We start from the raw sequence: 16615 nt of genomic DNA, 5'->3' as shown, positions 1-16615 counted from the left end.
ACTACCAAAACTGCAAGAACCCCCAACTATGTTAGCTCAACTATTCCGTGGGCAAAACCCACAAAGTAAAGATTTCATTGAACATATCAGGCAGTACAATATGATGTTTAGCTTCACGTCAATGGGTGGAAAAATTGATACCACATACAACAAAGGAGGAGACCCGTACAGTTTCAGAATGCATGGACAAAACTATCATTCGATTGGAAGTTTGTTACCAGCAACGGGACAAAAACCAAAATTTTGTCAACTTTATATCTACGATACTGACAATGAAGTGTCACACCGGTTTTCTGCATACAGGTTTGTTTACAAAAACATTTAATTATAAATATACTTTTGATTGATTTACGTACATCCTATAAACCTCATAACCAGATATAGATTTGTTTAACCAATTAAGAGTGTTCATAAAACAGCTCAGGAAAGAAAGGATCAATAACAGATCCAGATTCAATACCGTTCATGACTGTTCATCAACTAAAGAGAATGTTAGATATCACTAATCCTTTAGTGAAGCAATTTCAAATGGCAAGGGATCGATTAACCATGAACGGTGACGAAAATGTGAACCTCATACTGATAGGACGGAGGGGCAAGGACGGTAGGACACACAACCTTCCTACTGCAAACGAAGTCGCAACATTGATTATCGGGGACATAAACGGATCTGGTGATAAAAGAGACATAATTTTAGAAACAAAATCTGGGACCTTGAAAAGAATCAATGAGTTACATCCCTCCTATCTCGCTCTACAATATCCATTATTATTTCCATATGCCGAAGATGGTTACAGAGTCGCATACCATTAAGGGACGTGGAAGACATAGATGCCCTAGGTAATAACACCAACTTTATTAATTAACAAACACAATGTTTATTGATCCAATATTTGCTGCTGATTAACAAAAAAAAAAATTAATTATCCTAGGATGGACAACACTTTCTATGAGAGCATTCTTTGCATATAGAATGCAACAAAGACAACATGAAGTTTCTTTGATTCTAATGGCAAGAAAGTTATTCCAACAATTCACGGTAGACGCATATACCATGGTTGAAAATGATCGTCTGTATTACTTTAAATGCAATCAAAAGGTGCTAAGAGTTACAACCGAAGAAAATCTGTCTAAAGCGGCTCAATCGGGGAAAAAGGACGCCTCACAAATGGGAACCCGGATAATTCTGCCTGCTACTTTCACCGGAGGCGCAAAATACATGCAGCAGAACTACATGGATGCTATGACGCTTTGCAAGACTCTTGGACATCCAGATTTATTCATAACCTTTACGTGTAACCCAAAATGGCCCGAAATTTGTAGATTCCTAGAAAAACACAAACTTAAATCTGAAGACAGGCCGAACATACTTACAAGAATGTTCAAGCTGAAGCTGGATCACTTGATCAAGAATCTAAAAGATGATAACATACTCGGGAAAGCCAAGGGAGGTACTGCTTTTCTTTACGTTTTTTAGTCAGTTTATGAAAAATGATATATATTTAAACAACTATAATGCTTTTACATGTTACTCGTTGTGTACACCTTGGAATTCCAAAAATGGGGTTTGCCGCATGCACATATATGTCTATTCTTCGAAGAAACCAACAAAATAAGAACCCCAGAAGATATCGATCGTGTTATATCAGCTGAAATTCCAGATGAAGAAGTGGATAGTGAGTTACATCATCTTGTGTCTGAATTTATGATACACGGACCATGCGGAAAGGACGGCCCATCAAACACCTGTATGAAAGACAAAAAATGCTCAAAACACTTTCCAAAAGAGATTACAGAATCAACTCGCATAGACGGGAAAGGATATCCAGTGTATAGAAGAAGAAAAACCGGAGTGACTGTTGAAAAAAACGGAGTTCCATTGGATAACAGGTTTAACTTATATTTCTTAAGACTCTATATAAAGTTTTTATGCCCTTTCAGTTTGAATCGTATATGTTGCTGGTGTTTCTTGCTAAACTTGTGCGTGATTATAACTTTTGGTCATATACACGAGCTTACTTATGCTCGGTACTATAAGCACTTATCTAAATCGCTTCTTTTGTATGTGAACCAGGTATGTCGTGGGTTACAATCCGATACTCATCAAGCTGTATCAAGCACACATGAATATCGAATGGTGTAACCAACTCGGAGCAATCAAATATCTGTTTAAATATATCAACAAGGGACCAGACAGAATAACAGTCGGCTTTCCAAAGAAAAACGGAAATGGCGACAAGGAAAACCAAACAATACATGAAGACGAGATCGCAGGTTACTATGATTGTCGTTACATCTTTGCATGTAAAGCAGCATGGAGATTATTTGGTTTTGACATCCACTATCAGACACCGACCGTTCAGAGATTATCCTTCCACATTAAAGACCGGAAACCAATCCTCTTTGATCAACATGAGGAAATTGCTGATGTTGTCACAAAGCATACAGTCAAACAATCCTAGTTTCTAAAATGGATGGAACTTAACAAGGTCAATGAAGAGGCAAGAGGTATGACATATGCAGAAATTCCATCAAAATTTACTTGGAACAAAAAAGACTTGGAATGGACAAGACGAACAACAACAAAATCAACAATTGGGAGGATCAACTATGTTTCTCCAAAACATGGGGAAACATACTACCTAAGAATTTTGCTCAACAAAATTAAGGGACCCACATGCTATGAGCACCTGAAAACCGTACATGGCAAGGAATACAAAACGTACAAAGAAACTTGCTACGCAATGGGACTATTGGATGGTGATGAGGAGTACATACAATCGATTAAGGAAACAAGTTCTTGGGCTACAGGTTCATTTTGCCGATCCTTATTTGTCATGCTTATAACATCAGACAGTTTGTCAAGGCCTGAATATGTTTGGCAACAAACATACGACAACCTAACGGATGACATACTTCACCGCCGAAGAAAAGAGCTTAACGAGCCAGGTATTACATTTTATCTTCTATACAAAAACACAGTATTGAATATAGATTATACTCTATGGTAAGCTTACTATTAAACTTATTATTAAACATACTTACAGATTTGGATTTAGACCCGGAGGCTATTAAACATATAGCATTAGCAGAAATTGAGAAGATGCTGCTCAAAAGTGGGATGAACTCAATTATGATAAAGAGAAACTGCAAATTGAACATCAACAGTTACATGCAACCCTGACAGCAGAACAACTGAAAGTATATGACACCATCATGGATGCGGTTGCCAAAGATGACGGAGGCATTTTTTTCCCATATGGATACGGCGGCACAGGGAAAACATTTGTATGGAAGACGTTATCATTGGCAATCCGATGCAAAGGAAGCATAGTCTTAAATGTCGCGTCAAGTGGGATAGCGTCACTACTACTAACAGGAGGAAGAACAGCCCATTCGAGATTTGCAATCCCACTTACTCCCAATGAAGACTCATTTTGTAACATCAGTGCGGACAGCCCATTGGCTGACTTAATACGAGAGGCAAAGCTGGTTATTTGGGATGAGGCACCCATGATGCATAAGCATTGTTTCGAGGCTTTAGAACGAACAATGAGAGACATAATCCATGGACCAAACTCAGAAAAACCATTCGGGGGTAAGGTCATCGTTTTTGGAGGGACTTTCGTCAAATCCTACCGGTCATTCCAGGAGGAAATAGAGAGGAAATTGTCAATGCTTCGCTAAACCATTCATTTTTATGGGATCATTGCAAGGTCCTCACATTGACTCAGAATATGCGTTTGCAGACCGGCGCAAATAATCAAGACAAAGAGGAAATAAAAAAAATCGCAGAATGGATATTGACAGTTGGCGAAGGGACGGCAGAAGGTAACAACGACGGAGCTACAGAAATTGAGATACCCAATGACGTGCTGATTAAATCCGAAAAAAATCATGTCAAGTCTATTGTGTCAGCTATTTTTCCTTCGATTGTAGAACATCTTAATGACAAGGGATACTTTGAAGACAAGGCAATTTTGGTACCTACAAATGAAGAGGTCGATTCGATCAATGAATACGTACTATCGAAGATAAAAGCAGACGAGCATACTCACTTCAGCTCAGACAGTGTTTGCCAGTCAGAGTTCATTGACGAGTTTGAACAAGCTTTGTACGCGCCAGAAATCCTAAATGGGTTCAAAGTTTCAGGGATACCCAATCACAAACTGGTACTAAAGGAAGGCGTGCCCGTGATGTTACTTCGCAATATAGACCAATCTAATGGGTTATGCAATGGGACGAGATTAAGGATAACAAGATTAGGAAAGCATGTGATTGAAGCGGAAGTGATATCTGGCAACAACATTGGGTACAAAACTTACATCCCCAGAATGAAGCTAATACCATCAGATAAAAGAATACCGTTCAGGTTTCATCGAAGACAGTTCCCTTTGGTCGTTTATTTCGCAATGACAATCAACAAAAGTCAAGGACAATCTTTATCGACCGTTGGTCTGTATCTACAACGTCCAGTCTTCACGCACGGACAGTTGTATGTTGCGATCTCTCGGGTTAAGTCGAAAAAGGGACTTAAGGTGCTGATATGCGACAAAGACGGGAAGCCAAAAAACACCACAACAAATGTCGTCTACAAAGAAGTGTTGCAAAAGATGAAGGAGGATACAACCTTCTAATGTTCAAACTCTTGAATGCATTTACTTTTAATTAGGTTGTTAACATCTTACATGATTTTTTTTTAATATCTTTCACGATTGTTTCTAGGATTTTTTCCTTTTCAAGTAATAAGACTTTTTATCTTGAATATTCTTAACCTCTTCAAATAATCTATTTTTTGCAACCAAGTACACCCGTGTATATGACACGGGTCTAAAATCTAGTTATATACTAAATTACATCTTAAACCTTTACCTTTTATAATATATCCGTTATCATTTTTACATCAATCTACATCAGTCGACGCTGTTACTACCTCCAATAGTCACCACGAGCATCAGACCGTCGTCGCCCTGTCTCATTTTGGTGGCACCATGCTAGATTGCTAGTATCAATTAAAAGTAGATATTAAAGGCATCAAATTAATCAGAGAAAAATTATAAGTTGACAAACTAATAATAGACAAAAATTTAGAAACAAATATTCTATTAATCAAATCAAATCGTTTTCTTTATTTTATTTTTTATTGATCCATATTATATGTCACCTGTGTTTGTAATAATTTATTTGTAATATATTTATAAATCTAGCATTCTTTTTAATCGAAATTGAACCAATTTTGGTTGGTTTATTCAAGCACAGTAAATGGTTTAGTTTCAATATTTCATATTATCGTTTTGGTTCAAACTTTAATCAAAATCAACCAAATAGGATTGTTTATACCCTACCCATTATTAGACTACACTATTTCAAAAAATGGCTTTAATTCTTGTTATAAAAAAGAGAACAATTATAATAATCATCATTTTTTCACTCATAAAAATATTAGATGTAAAATTAACATTTTACCTTTAACAAACTAATTTACATTATCAATCTCTTATCTTCGAAAATATCTCAACTACCCTTTTACATCAATTACATAAAATCAATTAATTCCACCAACCACCACCAACAGTCCGTCACCACAACGATCGCCGTCACCACCACCAATTGTTGTTACCATCAAACCGTCATCGTATCGCATGGGTACAATGCTAGTTATCTATAAAAAAAAATAAAAAAATAAAATGAGATGATGGTTTCACATGCCTAACTTGAACAACTAAAATCAACACAATACGATGCAATATAATATTTAGTAATCGTATTTTAAAAAGAAGAAAAGTTAGTGGTGAATTAAATGTGGTAAAAGTATGAAAGGCATGCATGTGGTGGACTATCGTTTTTGACCAATCAACAGTAATTACAAAATAATAAATAAAAAAAAAAGGTTTGAACGGTCAAAGGGGACGGATGAGATAGAAATTATCTGTCTTGTCTTCTCTTTCCCAATGGTATAACTCTGTATCTATCTCTATCTCTATAACAATAATAATAATAATAATTCATTCATATGTGCTATGATTATATTGTTTCCTCCTTCAAACACCATCACTTAATTTTATTTAATTTCTTTACATGAACAAATAATTCATCACTATTATAGGTATCTCCTGTTTTACATTTTCTTTTACTCTACTCAACTTTACTTTCTTATGTTTATCTTTACTCTCAATTTCAGTTAATTGTTATGCTTACTCTTCCAGCAGATCCCTTTACTTGCTTGTAATTTTTTTCAGTTCTTTTAATTATACGTATGTATGTGTATGTGTATATGTATATGTATATGTGTATATCTATGTGTATGTATATGTATATGTGTATATGTATATAATATCGTGAGATCTATTGACTTTTGATGTGTTTGACCTAATATGCTTATTGATTTTGACATACAATATATTTATATTGATATGATTAGGTCAAGTTTTATTTTAAATGAAAACCGTTGATCATACATATAGGAAATTAGGAATCATAATTTCTTAAGTGTGTGTGTGACAAAGTCATGTGCTGTGTAATTTGCAGATAAGACGGTAAAGCTCGAGAAAGAATTGTTTTAAGTTATAGTTACCATACCGATGGCATCGGTAAGTGTGGTTCCAGCTTCTGCAGTGAAAGAACCTAGTGAGAATGCAGTTGGCGCGGAAAGGTTGCCAGATGAAATGAGTGACATGAGAATTCGGGACGATAGGGTTAGCCACTTAATCATCATATATATAACATAATATGATATGTTGGTTTTTAGTAGAATGCTTTTGTTAAACACAGAAATTTGTTTCTTTATGTTAGGAAATGGAACCTGCAATAGTTGATGGAAATGGGGCAGAGACGGGCCATATCATTGTGACTACCATTGGCGGTAGAAATGGCCAGCCAAAACAGGTAACTTTGGTTATGCAGATACTCGTACTTTTTTTCAAAAAATTATTTGGACTGTCATTTTAGTAGGTGTGTATTGTTTCTGATGCGATTGTTTTGATTGTGTTTCAGACAATTAGTTACATGGCCGAGCGTGTTGTTGGGCATGGGTCTTTTGGAGTTGTGTTTCAGGCCAAGTGTTTAGAAACAGGAGAAGCTGTGGCTATCAAGAAGGTTCTGCAGGATAAGAGGTACAAGAACCGGGAGCTACAAACCATGCGCGTGTTGGATCACCCAAACGTTGTTGCTTTGAAGCATTGTTTCTTTTCAACAACAGAAAAGGAAGAACTGTATCTAAATCTTGTATTAGAGTATGTTCCTGAAACCGTTCATCGAGTGATTAAACACTACAACAAGATGAATCAAAGGATGCCCATGATTTATGTCAAACTATACAGTTACCAGGTAAATTTAGCATGTTTCCTTGTTTTTTTAGTGTTAAAGTTCACTGTTGCAACTTATCATAACTTGTTTAAATTTGTGGATGATTAATTTTAGACTTTCTGTTTCTTAAGCCAATTACGCTGGTTATGTGCAGATTTTCAGAGCCCTGGCCTACATTCATGGTAGTATTGGAGTGTGTCATAGGGATATCAAACCTCAAAATTTACTAGTAGGTTTTTTTACATGGTCGTGCTTTTCTATATATTGGTTGATTTTATTAGAGAGCAATTTGGTCTAATATGTTTATAGTTAGACACATTTGGACCCATGTGTTCTGTCATGGCCAAATCATGTGTTTGGTGTTTAATGCCCACTATCTCACTATATCTGTTTGAGTATTATGGTATCTAACTTGAGTGTTTACGTTTCTCCTTAATAGGTAAACCCACATACCCATCAGGTCAAGCTGTGCGACTTTGGAAGTGCGAAAGTTTTGGTACGTGCTAGTCTTTACTTTACCAATTCCTTGTTTTTCTATTCGTATTATGTTGCACTGTCTTACTTTATGTTGCTACCACTTTGATAGGTTAAAGGAGAGCCAAACATTTCTTACATATGTTCAAGGTATTATCGTGCACCTGAGCTAATATTTGGGGCCACCGAATATACTACAGCGATAGATATCTGGTCTGGTGGATGTGTTTTGGCAGAACTGCTGCTTGGACAGGTAAGGATAACTTGCTAATTTTGTTTGGACTCAAGCAGAAAATTTTATGATCTGAATGAATGTTTCTCTTGAAATTTCAGCCTCTTTTTCCTGGTGAGAGTGGAGTTGATCAGTTAGTCGAGATCATAAAGGTACTTGTGATTGATTTTTCCCCCCAAGTTATTGGGTAACATTCACGCACTATAAGCTTAGTTGCTACTTGCAAATCAGTGGAAATGTGAAAGTGAATTTGATATAAAAGCTGACTTTGTGCAAGTCACTCAGATTTTGAACACATACTTTTGTTTTCAACATTATTTTTAAAGCGAGTAGTTGTTTGCTTATAGGTTTTGGGTACCCCAACAAGAGAAGAGATCAAGTGCATGAACCCCAACTACACAGAATACAAGTTCCCTCAGATTAAAGCCCACCCGTGGCATAAGGTAATTAAAAATTTGATCACGAACTTTACAATTGCAAGCTGTATACTGTGGATTTACCATCTGAACGCTACGCATTCTTAGATATTCCATAAGCGGATGCCTCCAGAAGCTGTTGATCTTGTTTCAAGGCTCCTGCAGTACTCCCCAAATCTTCGAAGCACTGCTGTAAGTGTAAAAATCAAATTACAGAATTCTGCATATGTATATGCATACCTGATATGTATTTATAAGATATTAAGCAAGTGTTAGGGTATGTGCAGTTGGAGGCAATGATCCATCCCTTTTTTGACGAGTTACGTGATCCTGCTACCAGGCTACCAAATGGGCGTTTTCTTCCACCACTTTTCAATTTTAAGCCTCATGGTAATGACTAATTTGTTTTGGTAACTGTTTTTATGAACATGTTTACTTTATCCTTTTGTTTTTACTGAAAAGGCAATTGTTTTTTTATTACAGAGCTTAAAGGGGTACCTGTGGAGATGCTTATAAAGTTGGTCCCAGAGCATGCCAGAAAGCATTGTGCATTCCTTGGATTGTAAAAGTAAGAGAAGGAAGCTTTTGGATTCTCGATTGTTTATTTATTCCTTGTAGCTGTGTGCCTATTATTTCTTAGAAGTAAAACCAGAACAAGCTATATGTTATCACCATATGAATATGCTGACCCTTGTGAATTGGAAAACGTAAATGTAATCCTATGTTCAGTGCCACAACTCTCTTCTTATGTCTGTATCTCTACCTGTGTGTGTGCACGTGTGTGATCTATTCTATCATTAACACATTTGTTATAAGACAAACTTGATTTTGTTCTACAACGTTGTTTTCCCTGTGTTATCTGGTCATGGAAATATTATAATTTCTGCTTTGATATTGTGTAATGAATTGAGCTTTCTCCAATTCTGCATGACATCATCTAATTCAACATCAAAATAGTACTGCTTGTATCTGGGTTGGTAATCAGCTATTCAGCTGACTTCAAACCCTATATGCAACTATTGAAGCTGGTGTAAGCAATTAAAAAATGTGGATTCAGTTTATCGGCCATAGTGTTACAACATAAGTTGCAAAGCTCATTGTAGCTTACTGCTGTAGGTTGCATAAGCCACGCATAAGCTAGATTCTAAACAATTTTGGATGGACAATTTGGTGTAGAGGTGTCCAAATGAATGGGTCGCTGGTGCCTGGTGGGCAATGTCAAATGAAAATACTATTTGTTGGCAATGAAACTAAAATAAAATTTTTTTTCTATGAAAGTTGGCGTGTCAAATATGATCACAAAATCATAATTTCTTAATAATAAATAAACTTTAAAAATTAAAGAACTTACAAGGCTTTGAGCGACTTTTGCTCTGTTTTAGCCGGTTCTTTTAAGATAGTGAAATTTGATGGATTAGACCAAAAGTAAAAGTAACAATGATGTGACCTTTTATTTGGAGAAAATGGGCGATTTTCGTCCCTTTTGGGGTTGGATGTCTTTTAGACACATTCCATTGTCTATAACAATATTTTTTCTTTTTTGTTTCTTTTTTAGTTGTAAAATTAGGATAAACTAACCAGAATCAACTCATTCGTTTTATAGACCGACCACACTCAGAAATGCCAAGTTGTACCATGGACTTTTTCTTAGAATTGCCGAGTTGTCTTAATGTCTTACTATAATCTAGTCCATTAAAAAAGTTTGAATAGGTTCTATAATAGACCACCTAATAGTCATTAGTCAAGCTGTACCATGGACTTTTTCTCACAATTGGCATATTAAATTATGTTGTAGATTTTTTAAACCTAATAGATATATTGGAATCTTTTGGGTATTGTCCAAAACGTCAACATATCACTTTCAAGTGTTCACTGGTCTTTGAAAAATCATTTGTTAAAAGACCGAATACTTGGTTTGTAGGACGATAATTACAACTTTTGACTTGTTAGTACACAACTTAGGTAAGATGTTTGAATACATAAAATGACCATTGAAAAAGTTATAAAGCAAAAGATATGTATGCATGAAAATCAACATTATATTATGTGAGTGCTAAAAAAAAGAAGGTTTGCGGGGCCATTTCCCCGTCTAAATGTGTTTTGGAAAAATATACCCGGGCTAATAGTGCGGAGAACCATTTACGAACTCTTTAGCTAACAGAATGTTGGGTTCATGGGATGGTTGGTTGGGTTCAAGAGACCACGTAGTCAAAGATTTTTCGTCGTTCTTGCTAGAACCCTTGAGGTATGTAAGAAATTCCTTTATGGGAATTCATAACAAAGGTGAAACTATCTATGATACTATAAGACTCCACTTTAGCATACATTGAATCATATATCAGTTGCAAAACCTGAATTCAGTTCAGTCACAATGTATACTTAGTACTCGTACTTAAATAAGCATTCTTTTATTGCAATTTCAATGCTGGATACAATTTCAAATTCGTAAATATGAAATGCTTTTATCAAATTTGAATAAATATCCATCCATCTTATTCAAATTTATCTAATATTCAAATCTCAGGTGGACCAAAAGCGGCCTAGTTTTAGTGATGGCATGGAAAGGATTTTAGCAGCAACTATTTTATTTGCAGCCTCTGTGTAGTGAACACCGTCCCATACTATGGCCGATGATACGTTACTGCACATGTTGTATCCGGGTTGCCCGCATGTGGCTGTCACATTGTAATTGTTTGGATCTCCTCCATACCCACAACATGCCTTGTGTGGTTTTACAAATCCTGTCAACACAAAGCATTAGTCTCATCATTTATATGATTCTTGAAATTGATTAATTCCAGCAAAGTTCTTACCATATTTTGAGGGATTAGCAAAAAGATCGTATTTTATAGTGTAGATATCCACATACATAATAACTGCATCCTTCAATTCTGACTTCAGCTCGTTGCACATGCTACGTAACCCTTTATTAAAAAGTTTGGATACATCGTTGTGGACACGATAGCATCCGATTTTGTCCAGGTCAGCATCTGTGTGTTTATGTAATGCAAGTTCTTTAGGAGCACAACCCTGTGGCCCTGTGCTGAATACCCAAAACTTTCTCGCCCCATACTGGTACAAGTTCTACATTTCATATATAAAAATTAAGCATATTAGTAGATACCCGAATAATGATAAGATGAATGCAACGAATATATATGCTTACTTGAATAGCTAGTTTAGTTTCCGCCACAAAAGATGGAATTTGAGCTGCAACCGGTGCATAAGTAAGGTTTGACGCATATAGTGCTTCAAGGATATCATTTTGTCCCATATCTATCATGTATAGTGCGTTACGAAATCCATCTTCATTGATATAGTTCCCAGGAGCTGTTCAAAATTATGCGTTCATTTTTCAGAAGATCATAAACAAGGACAAAATAATACGAGTAAAGGATCAAGAAGAGGACAAATAAACAAACCATGTGACAGAAGTTCTAGTGAACGATTCTTGAAATGGATGAATTGGCGAACTTGAACACTAAGATGAAAAGGAACAAATTTTGGCAGTATCATGCCTCCAGCTACTGCAAAATTTACGCCACTTGTAAAATTTGGTGCCAGTGATTCTAGATATGGGCTCAGATAACCCAAATGTAGATGTTCACCTGTTCCAAAACTCAATATTAGTAGAAAGCAAAAGGCTGAAGTTAATGACAAATAACATTATAACAATAAAGAGTTGACTTACAAATAAAGTCAAGGATGAGTCGACCATCTCCAAAACGGCCCGTGCCTTTGTGAAAAAATGTAATGCCATGTGGGAGGCCAATGGGGAGTCCTGCACCGGCTAGCACACCTCCTGTGTCGGAGTTTGCATCCCCAAAGTTAATAAGTAGTGGTTTGGACACTGATACACCAAAGAGCACACAAATGCATAGAAGGCCCAAAAGAACATTTACACTCTTCATATCTTTTCACTTGATAGTGTCTACTGAAGCTTCATTAAGGTCTTACTTTATAAGACTCGTCAACGTGGAAAATAGAATATATACAGCTGCTAACAAACCAAAACTGTAGATGATTGTCCTTTTGAGTCAAGTTGCAGAAACCTGTGTTTTTATATTAAGAATATCACATGTGGACATGTGGATGAAGACCAGCTTTAAAGTTTTGTAAAATCAAGTTGCATTACTAAATAAGAAGAATCAAGACAGTCACCTTACAAGGTTGTCTTGCGTCATCTGTAGTCACCTTACAAGGTTGTCTTGCGGCATCTGTTTATTTCTACCAACCACTGTAACCCAACACACAGTGAATGTTAAAACTATCTTTCTGCGTAAAAATCTGATAGTACGTCGAGTCCTTAGAGTATCCATATGCGTTGATGAGTAATTTTAGAGATCACTTTTTTTAGTGCAGTGACTTGTTATTTCACTGAGAAATTAAGTATTTTACAAGCATTCTTGCTTCATAGGTCATTTGTTGTGCCACATACAAATTGGGACAGGGGAGCTAGATGCTCGCTACTATCAAGTGCAGTTCAATTCATCATACCGATAACCAAGAAGCTAGCGAACTAGCACGCTCAATACATATAACAATTATACTCCAAACTTAGCTACCAATTATAAGACATGTATTTATCCATTATGAAATGAGCTTTTTATTTTAAGTTTATAAGAAAAAGCATCAACAGTTTCTTTGTTTCGCTACAATGGGCATACGAGTTAAGCATAATGATTAAAAACCATAGTCATTTTCAAAGTACTTCTATTATGAATCTTAAAGCTTGAACAACTAACACCTTCTCTAAACCTGGATGTGAAGAATCAAAACTAGAAATGACTAGTTCTATTGTAACTCGTTTTCAAGATTGACTGTCATGTATGCATGTTTCTAATAGCCAATGGCATGTAGCTCAGTTGGTAATAAATGGGTCATCTTTGCCACAAATAGCACAAGGTCACAGTTCAAGCCCGGACAACCCATAGCTACAACCGCCGAGCAAGTCATGTATACCCACATTATGGATATACAGCTGATTGTGGGCCAACTAATTACTCTCTCCGTCCCATTAGAAGTGTCTTGTTTATTCAAAGTCTTTATTTATCAACTTTGACCTTAATTTTTTTTTGTGTGTGTGTTATATAATAGTCGATGAAAGTTATATGAATTGATTGAGTTTTAGATATATTTTCATTAGGTATAATTTTCATCAAAAGTTATATAACACGAAAAATAATATTTAAGGTCAAAGTTAAAAAGTAAAGACTTTGAATATTTAAAATGCGACGCTTCTAGTAGGAGGTAGTATCAAACAAAAATAAACCACATGGCATATTATATAGGAAATTTTTTAATTATAATAATGTATCTGACAAAGATGTAGTAGTACTCCGTATATGAAAATGTCAAATGTGGTTTTATTATTTATTAAGTTGTTTATATGACATAGGCTGACCCAACGTCATAATGTCTGATCCCCAGATATTTGATTAAGATCCATTTTTCTATTATGTCTAAAGCTAATTTTGAATCACTTAAATTGCAAAATCTGAATCAACGTCAATAACTTCATATTATAGAACAATTTATTTCTTTGCCTGTCAAACTACTAGTACACGATCATGTAGTCAACCCTACCAAAACCGCTCCAGTTTCAGCGATGGTGTGGATAGGATCGTAGCAGCAACTGCCTTATTTGCAGCTTCTGTGTAGTGAACACCATCCCATACTATAGCCGATGTTACGTTGTCACATATGCTATACCCCGGTTGTCCACACGTGGCTTTCACATTGTAATTATTCGGATCCCCTCCAGACCCACAACATGCCTTGAATGGTTTTACAAATCCTGTCAATCCACAAACTACATTCCATTAGTATCTTTCTATATGCACCAGAAAGTTTTTAAGTGAAATAGAATTTGTTGTTAAGTACCATAGTTTGAGGGGTTTGAGAAGAGATTATATTTGATGGTGTATATATCCACATATACAATTTTTGTATCTTTTAGTACTAGTCTCAACTCTTTGCACATTTTACGCAACGCTTTGTTGAAAAGCTTGGCTAGATCATTGTGGACACGAAAGCATCCAATTCTGTCAAGATCGGTATTGTTGTGTGGATGTAATGCAAGCTCTTTAGGTGCACAACCTAGTGGCCCTGTGTTGTGTATCCAGAACTTTCTCCCCCCATATAGGTATATATTCTACATTTCAAATATAAAATTTGAGTATGTAAATTGATAATCATATAAGAGGAAAAGTGAAATGAGATAAGCAGATATTTACTTGGATGGCCAGTTTGATTTCTGCTATAAAAGATGGAATTTTGGCTGCAACCGGTGCATAGGTTAGATTTGCTGCATATAGTGCAACCAGGAGATCATTTTGTCCAATATCTATCATGTAAAGTGCATTTCGAAATCCATCTTCATTTATAAAGCCCCCAGAACCTGTTTAAAAAAGAATTTAAACAACGGTTTAATCAGTAAACCTGGCGACTCTGTTGTGTCAGGAAAGGTAGACCAACCTACCAAGTGAAAGGAGTTCAAGTGACCGGTTCTTGAAATGAATGAATTGGCGAACTTGAACATCGAGTTGAAAAGGAACAAATTGTGGTAGAGTCATGGCTCCAGCTACTGCAAAGTTTACTCCACTTGTGAAATTTGGTGCTAGTGATTCAAGATATGGGCTCAAATAACTCAGCTTCATATGTTCACCTGTTCCAAAAGTTGAATATGAATAATGACATACAAACATATAAGATAAGAGACACCAAGCCAGGTTCAGGAGGATGCTGACTTACAGAAAAAGTCAATGATGAGTCTGCCATCACCAAAACGACCCGTCCCTCTGTGAAAGAACGTAATGCCATGTGGAAGGCCAATGGGAAGTCCTGCACCTGCCAAAACTCCGCCTGTGTCGGAATTTGAATCACCAAAGTTGATAATCATCGGTCTGGTGATCATTTTGGTTGACACTGAGAGAACAAATAGCGTCGAGACCCATAGAATCCCCCATACGATATTCACCCTCTTCATATCCATTCTGATACAATATTTCTGTTCAACCGGCCAGCACTACTGAATTATTCACTTGACCTGATCTACAGAACCTTCTTATGGTCTGTCACTTTAAAGGGAATATCAACATGAAATAAAATATAGATGTACTAAGTAAGAACATGTGGAGCAACCGTTATTTGAGGAATTATAAAATCAAGTTGGTATAAACTGTAAGAGTGAAGGTATCAAGTAAGTGACAAGGAAACATGCATGTGACGGTGCACCAGTTCAGGATCTGGATGCAGGAATATATATCTTACTTTGTTAGGAGGCTGGGAAGTATATGGAGGTAAGTGTTTATAGGATATTACAAGTAGATGTTTCTTTGTTTGTTTGTTAATATTATATAATTCAAATGATATTTGAAATATAATATACAACATATATATTTGGCCCATCAAGGATGATTATACACACACACACACACACAAACATGTCGTTTTATTAAACATGTTGGATATTGAAGAAAAAAAGAAACATTTCACCGTTATCTTGATGGCGTAATTGTCAGATCAATTTTTAAGAATTACATCTTTTTGCGAAAACTGGTGTCTTAAGCAACGGCGAGTAATAGATACTATATGTACACTCTCTTGAGTTGCTGGCATAAGTATGTTTTTGGTTTTACAAAAATAAACAACAATGGTTGATATAGTAAGTCATAATGCATTCATGGTAAAAACAGACCAAGGGCTTGGCCAGTAGCTCCCAAGCCAATAGCTTATAATAATTAAGAGTTCATATAAGTAAATAACCAAAAGTATGCGAATTTCACATGAATTATATCAAAATGAAATAAAATTGGAAATGCATTACAACCAAGATTTCTTGAGATAGTAAAACATTCAATGGTTTGAAGCCATATATCCTCACAAGTCAGCCAACTGGCAACTGAGTTACGTTTCTCTCGTTGTCTTATGCAATTCGTTAACACAAATCAAGCAAAGTGGACGAAGTACAATGAGGTGATTTTTATACGTAGTAACAATATTGCGTATATATTAAGCAGGCCAAATACAATCATGATCCATATTCTTCGACAGAAACAAATGTACATCCGGTTGCGTAGTAGAGACATGGTGAGATGAAAACTTGTTTCTTTTATCTTTCTTTGGAAGGTCACTGTGGATTGGAGGGCCGGCAGAACCATGATGATGGGATCTCACAAGAGCCGTA

General features: G+C 36.0%; 5 protein-coding genes across 6 annotated transcripts; 3 read left to right on the top strand and 2 right to left on the bottom strand.

Moving 5' to 3' along the window:
* The first annotated feature begins 1525 nt into the window (after positions 1-1525).
* LOC122592127 lies at positions 1526-2462 on the top strand. The gene is made up of 2 exons (XM_043764336.1): positions 1526-1890; positions 2075-2462. The coding sequence occupies exons 1-2, from the start codon at positions 1526-1528 to the stop codon at positions 2460-2462; spliced, it is 753 nt and encodes a 250-aa protein (XP_043620271.1).
* A 1275-nt stretch (positions 2463-3737) lies between these two features.
* LOC122592126 (ATP-dependent DNA helicase PIF1-like) lies at positions 3738-4637 on the top strand. The gene has a single exon (XM_043764335.1). The coding sequence runs from the start codon at positions 3738-3740 to the stop codon at positions 4635-4637; it is 900 nt and encodes a 299-aa protein (XP_043620270.1).
* Positions 4638-5891: 1254 nt separating this feature from the next.
* LOC122590602 (shaggy-related protein kinase gamma) lies at positions 5892-9161 on the top strand. Of its 2 annotated transcripts, none has more exons than XM_043762792.1 (12): positions 5892-5954; positions 6529-6695; positions 6793-6885; positions 6994-7326; positions 7460-7534; positions 7745-7801; positions 7892-8032; positions 8113-8163; positions 8359-8454; positions 8536-8619; positions 8715-8817; positions 8911-9161. In XM_043762792.1, exons 2-12 carry the CDS (start codon positions 6582-6584, stop codon positions 8991-8993), a joined length of 1230 nt encoding a protein of 409 aa, XP_043618727.1. In that variant the 5' UTR covers positions 5892-5954; positions 6529-6581; the 3' UTR covers positions 8994-9161. The 2 variants fall into 2 exon arrangements, with proteins under 2 accessions (XP_043618727.1, XP_043618726.1); XM_043762791.1 differs by lacking the exon at positions 5892-5954 and adding an exon at positions 5994-6106.
* Positions 9162-10947: 1786 nt separating this feature from the next.
* Positions 10948-12338, bottom strand: LOC122592125 (GDSL esterase/lipase At3g62280-like). The gene is made up of 5 exons (XM_043764334.1): positions 12119-12338; positions 11850-12035; positions 11594-11757; positions 11241-11511; positions 10948-11168 (listed from the first exon to the last, which is right to left on the bottom strand). Exons 1-5 carry the CDS (start codon positions 12336-12338, stop codon positions 10948-10950), a joined length of 1062 nt encoding a protein of 353 aa, XP_043620269.1.
* Positions 12339-13977: 1639 nt separating this feature from the next.
* On the bottom strand, positions 13978-15492 carry LOC122594646 (GDSL esterase/lipase At3g62280-like). The gene is made up of 5 exons (XM_043767077.1): positions 15181-15492; positions 14909-15094; positions 14664-14827; positions 14311-14581; positions 13978-14224 (listed from the first exon to the last, which is right to left on the bottom strand). Exons 1-5 carry the CDS (start codon positions 15419-15421, stop codon positions 14010-14012), a joined length of 1077 nt encoding a protein of 358 aa, XP_043623012.1. The 5' UTR covers positions 15422-15492; the 3' UTR covers positions 13978-14009.
* Between the last annotated feature and the right edge of the window lie 1123 nt (positions 15493-16615).

Source organism: Erigeron canadensis, chromosome 3 (genome assembly GCF_010389155.1).
Source record: "Erigeron canadensis isolate Cc75 chromosome 3, C_canadensis_v1, whole genome shotgun sequence".
In the NCBI taxonomy this organism is placed as follows: Eukaryota; Viridiplantae; Streptophyta; class Magnoliopsida; order Asterales; family Asteraceae; genus Erigeron; species Erigeron canadensis.
Note: the sequence above shows the minus strand (reverse complement) of the source record. Positions and strands in the feature narration are given on the sequence as shown.

What these genes read in the sequence shown, in the direction of transcription:
- LOC122592127 (XM_043764336.1), top strand. Translation starts at nt 1,526, where the DNA reads ATGTTACTCGTTGTGTACACCTTGGAATTCCAAAAATGGGGTTTGCCG. An exon ending in GGAGTTCCATTGGATAACAG is followed by an intron (nt 1,891 to 2,074) that starts GTTTAACTTATA and finishes TATGTGAACCAG; the next exon opens with GTATGTCGTGGGTTACAATC.
- LOC122592126 (XM_043764335.1), top strand. Translation starts at nt 3,738, where the DNA reads ATGCGTTTGCAGACCGGCGCAAATAATCAAGACAAAGAGGAAATAAAA.
- LOC122590602 (XM_043762792.1), top strand. Translation starts at nt 6,582, where the DNA reads ATGGCATCGGTAAGTGTGGTTCCAGCTTCTGCAGTGAAAGAACCTAGT. An exon ending in CAGAACTGCTGCTTGGACAG is followed by an intron (nt 8,033 to 8,112) that starts GTAAGGATAACT and finishes TTGAAATTTCAG; the next exon opens with CCTCTTTTTCCTGGTGAGAG. An exon ending in CAAATCTTCGAAGCACTGCT is followed by an intron (nt 8,620 to 8,714) that starts GTAAGTGTAAAA and finishes GGGTATGTGCAG; the next exon opens with TTGGAGGCAATGATCCATCC.
- LOC122592125 (XM_043764334.1), bottom strand. Translation starts at nt 12,338, where the DNA reads ATGAAGAGTGTAAATGTTCTTTTGGGCCTTCTATGCATTTGTGTGCTC. An exon ending in ACTCATCCTTGACTTTATTT is followed by an intron (nt 12,036 to 12,118) that starts GTAAGTCAACTC and finishes GTTTTGGAACAG; the next exon opens with GTGAACATCTACATTTGGGT. An exon ending in AAACTAAACTAGCTATTCAA is followed by an intron (nt 11,512 to 11,593) that starts GTAAGCATATAT and finishes TATGAAATGTAG; the next exon opens with AACTTGTACCAGTATGGGGC.
- LOC122594646 (XM_043767077.1), bottom strand. Translation starts at nt 15,421, where the DNA reads ATGGATATGAAGAGGGTGAATATCGTATGGGGGATTCTATGGGTCTCG. An exon ending in ACTTGAACTCCTTTCACTTG is followed by an intron (nt 14,828 to 14,908) that starts GTAGGTTGGTCT and finishes TTTTTTAAACAG; the next exon opens with GTTCTGGGGGCTTTATAAAT. An exon ending in CTCAAACCCCTCAAACTATG is followed by an intron (nt 14,225 to 14,310) that starts GTACTTAACAAC and finishes GTGGATTGACAG; the next exon opens with GATTTGTAAAACCATTCAAG.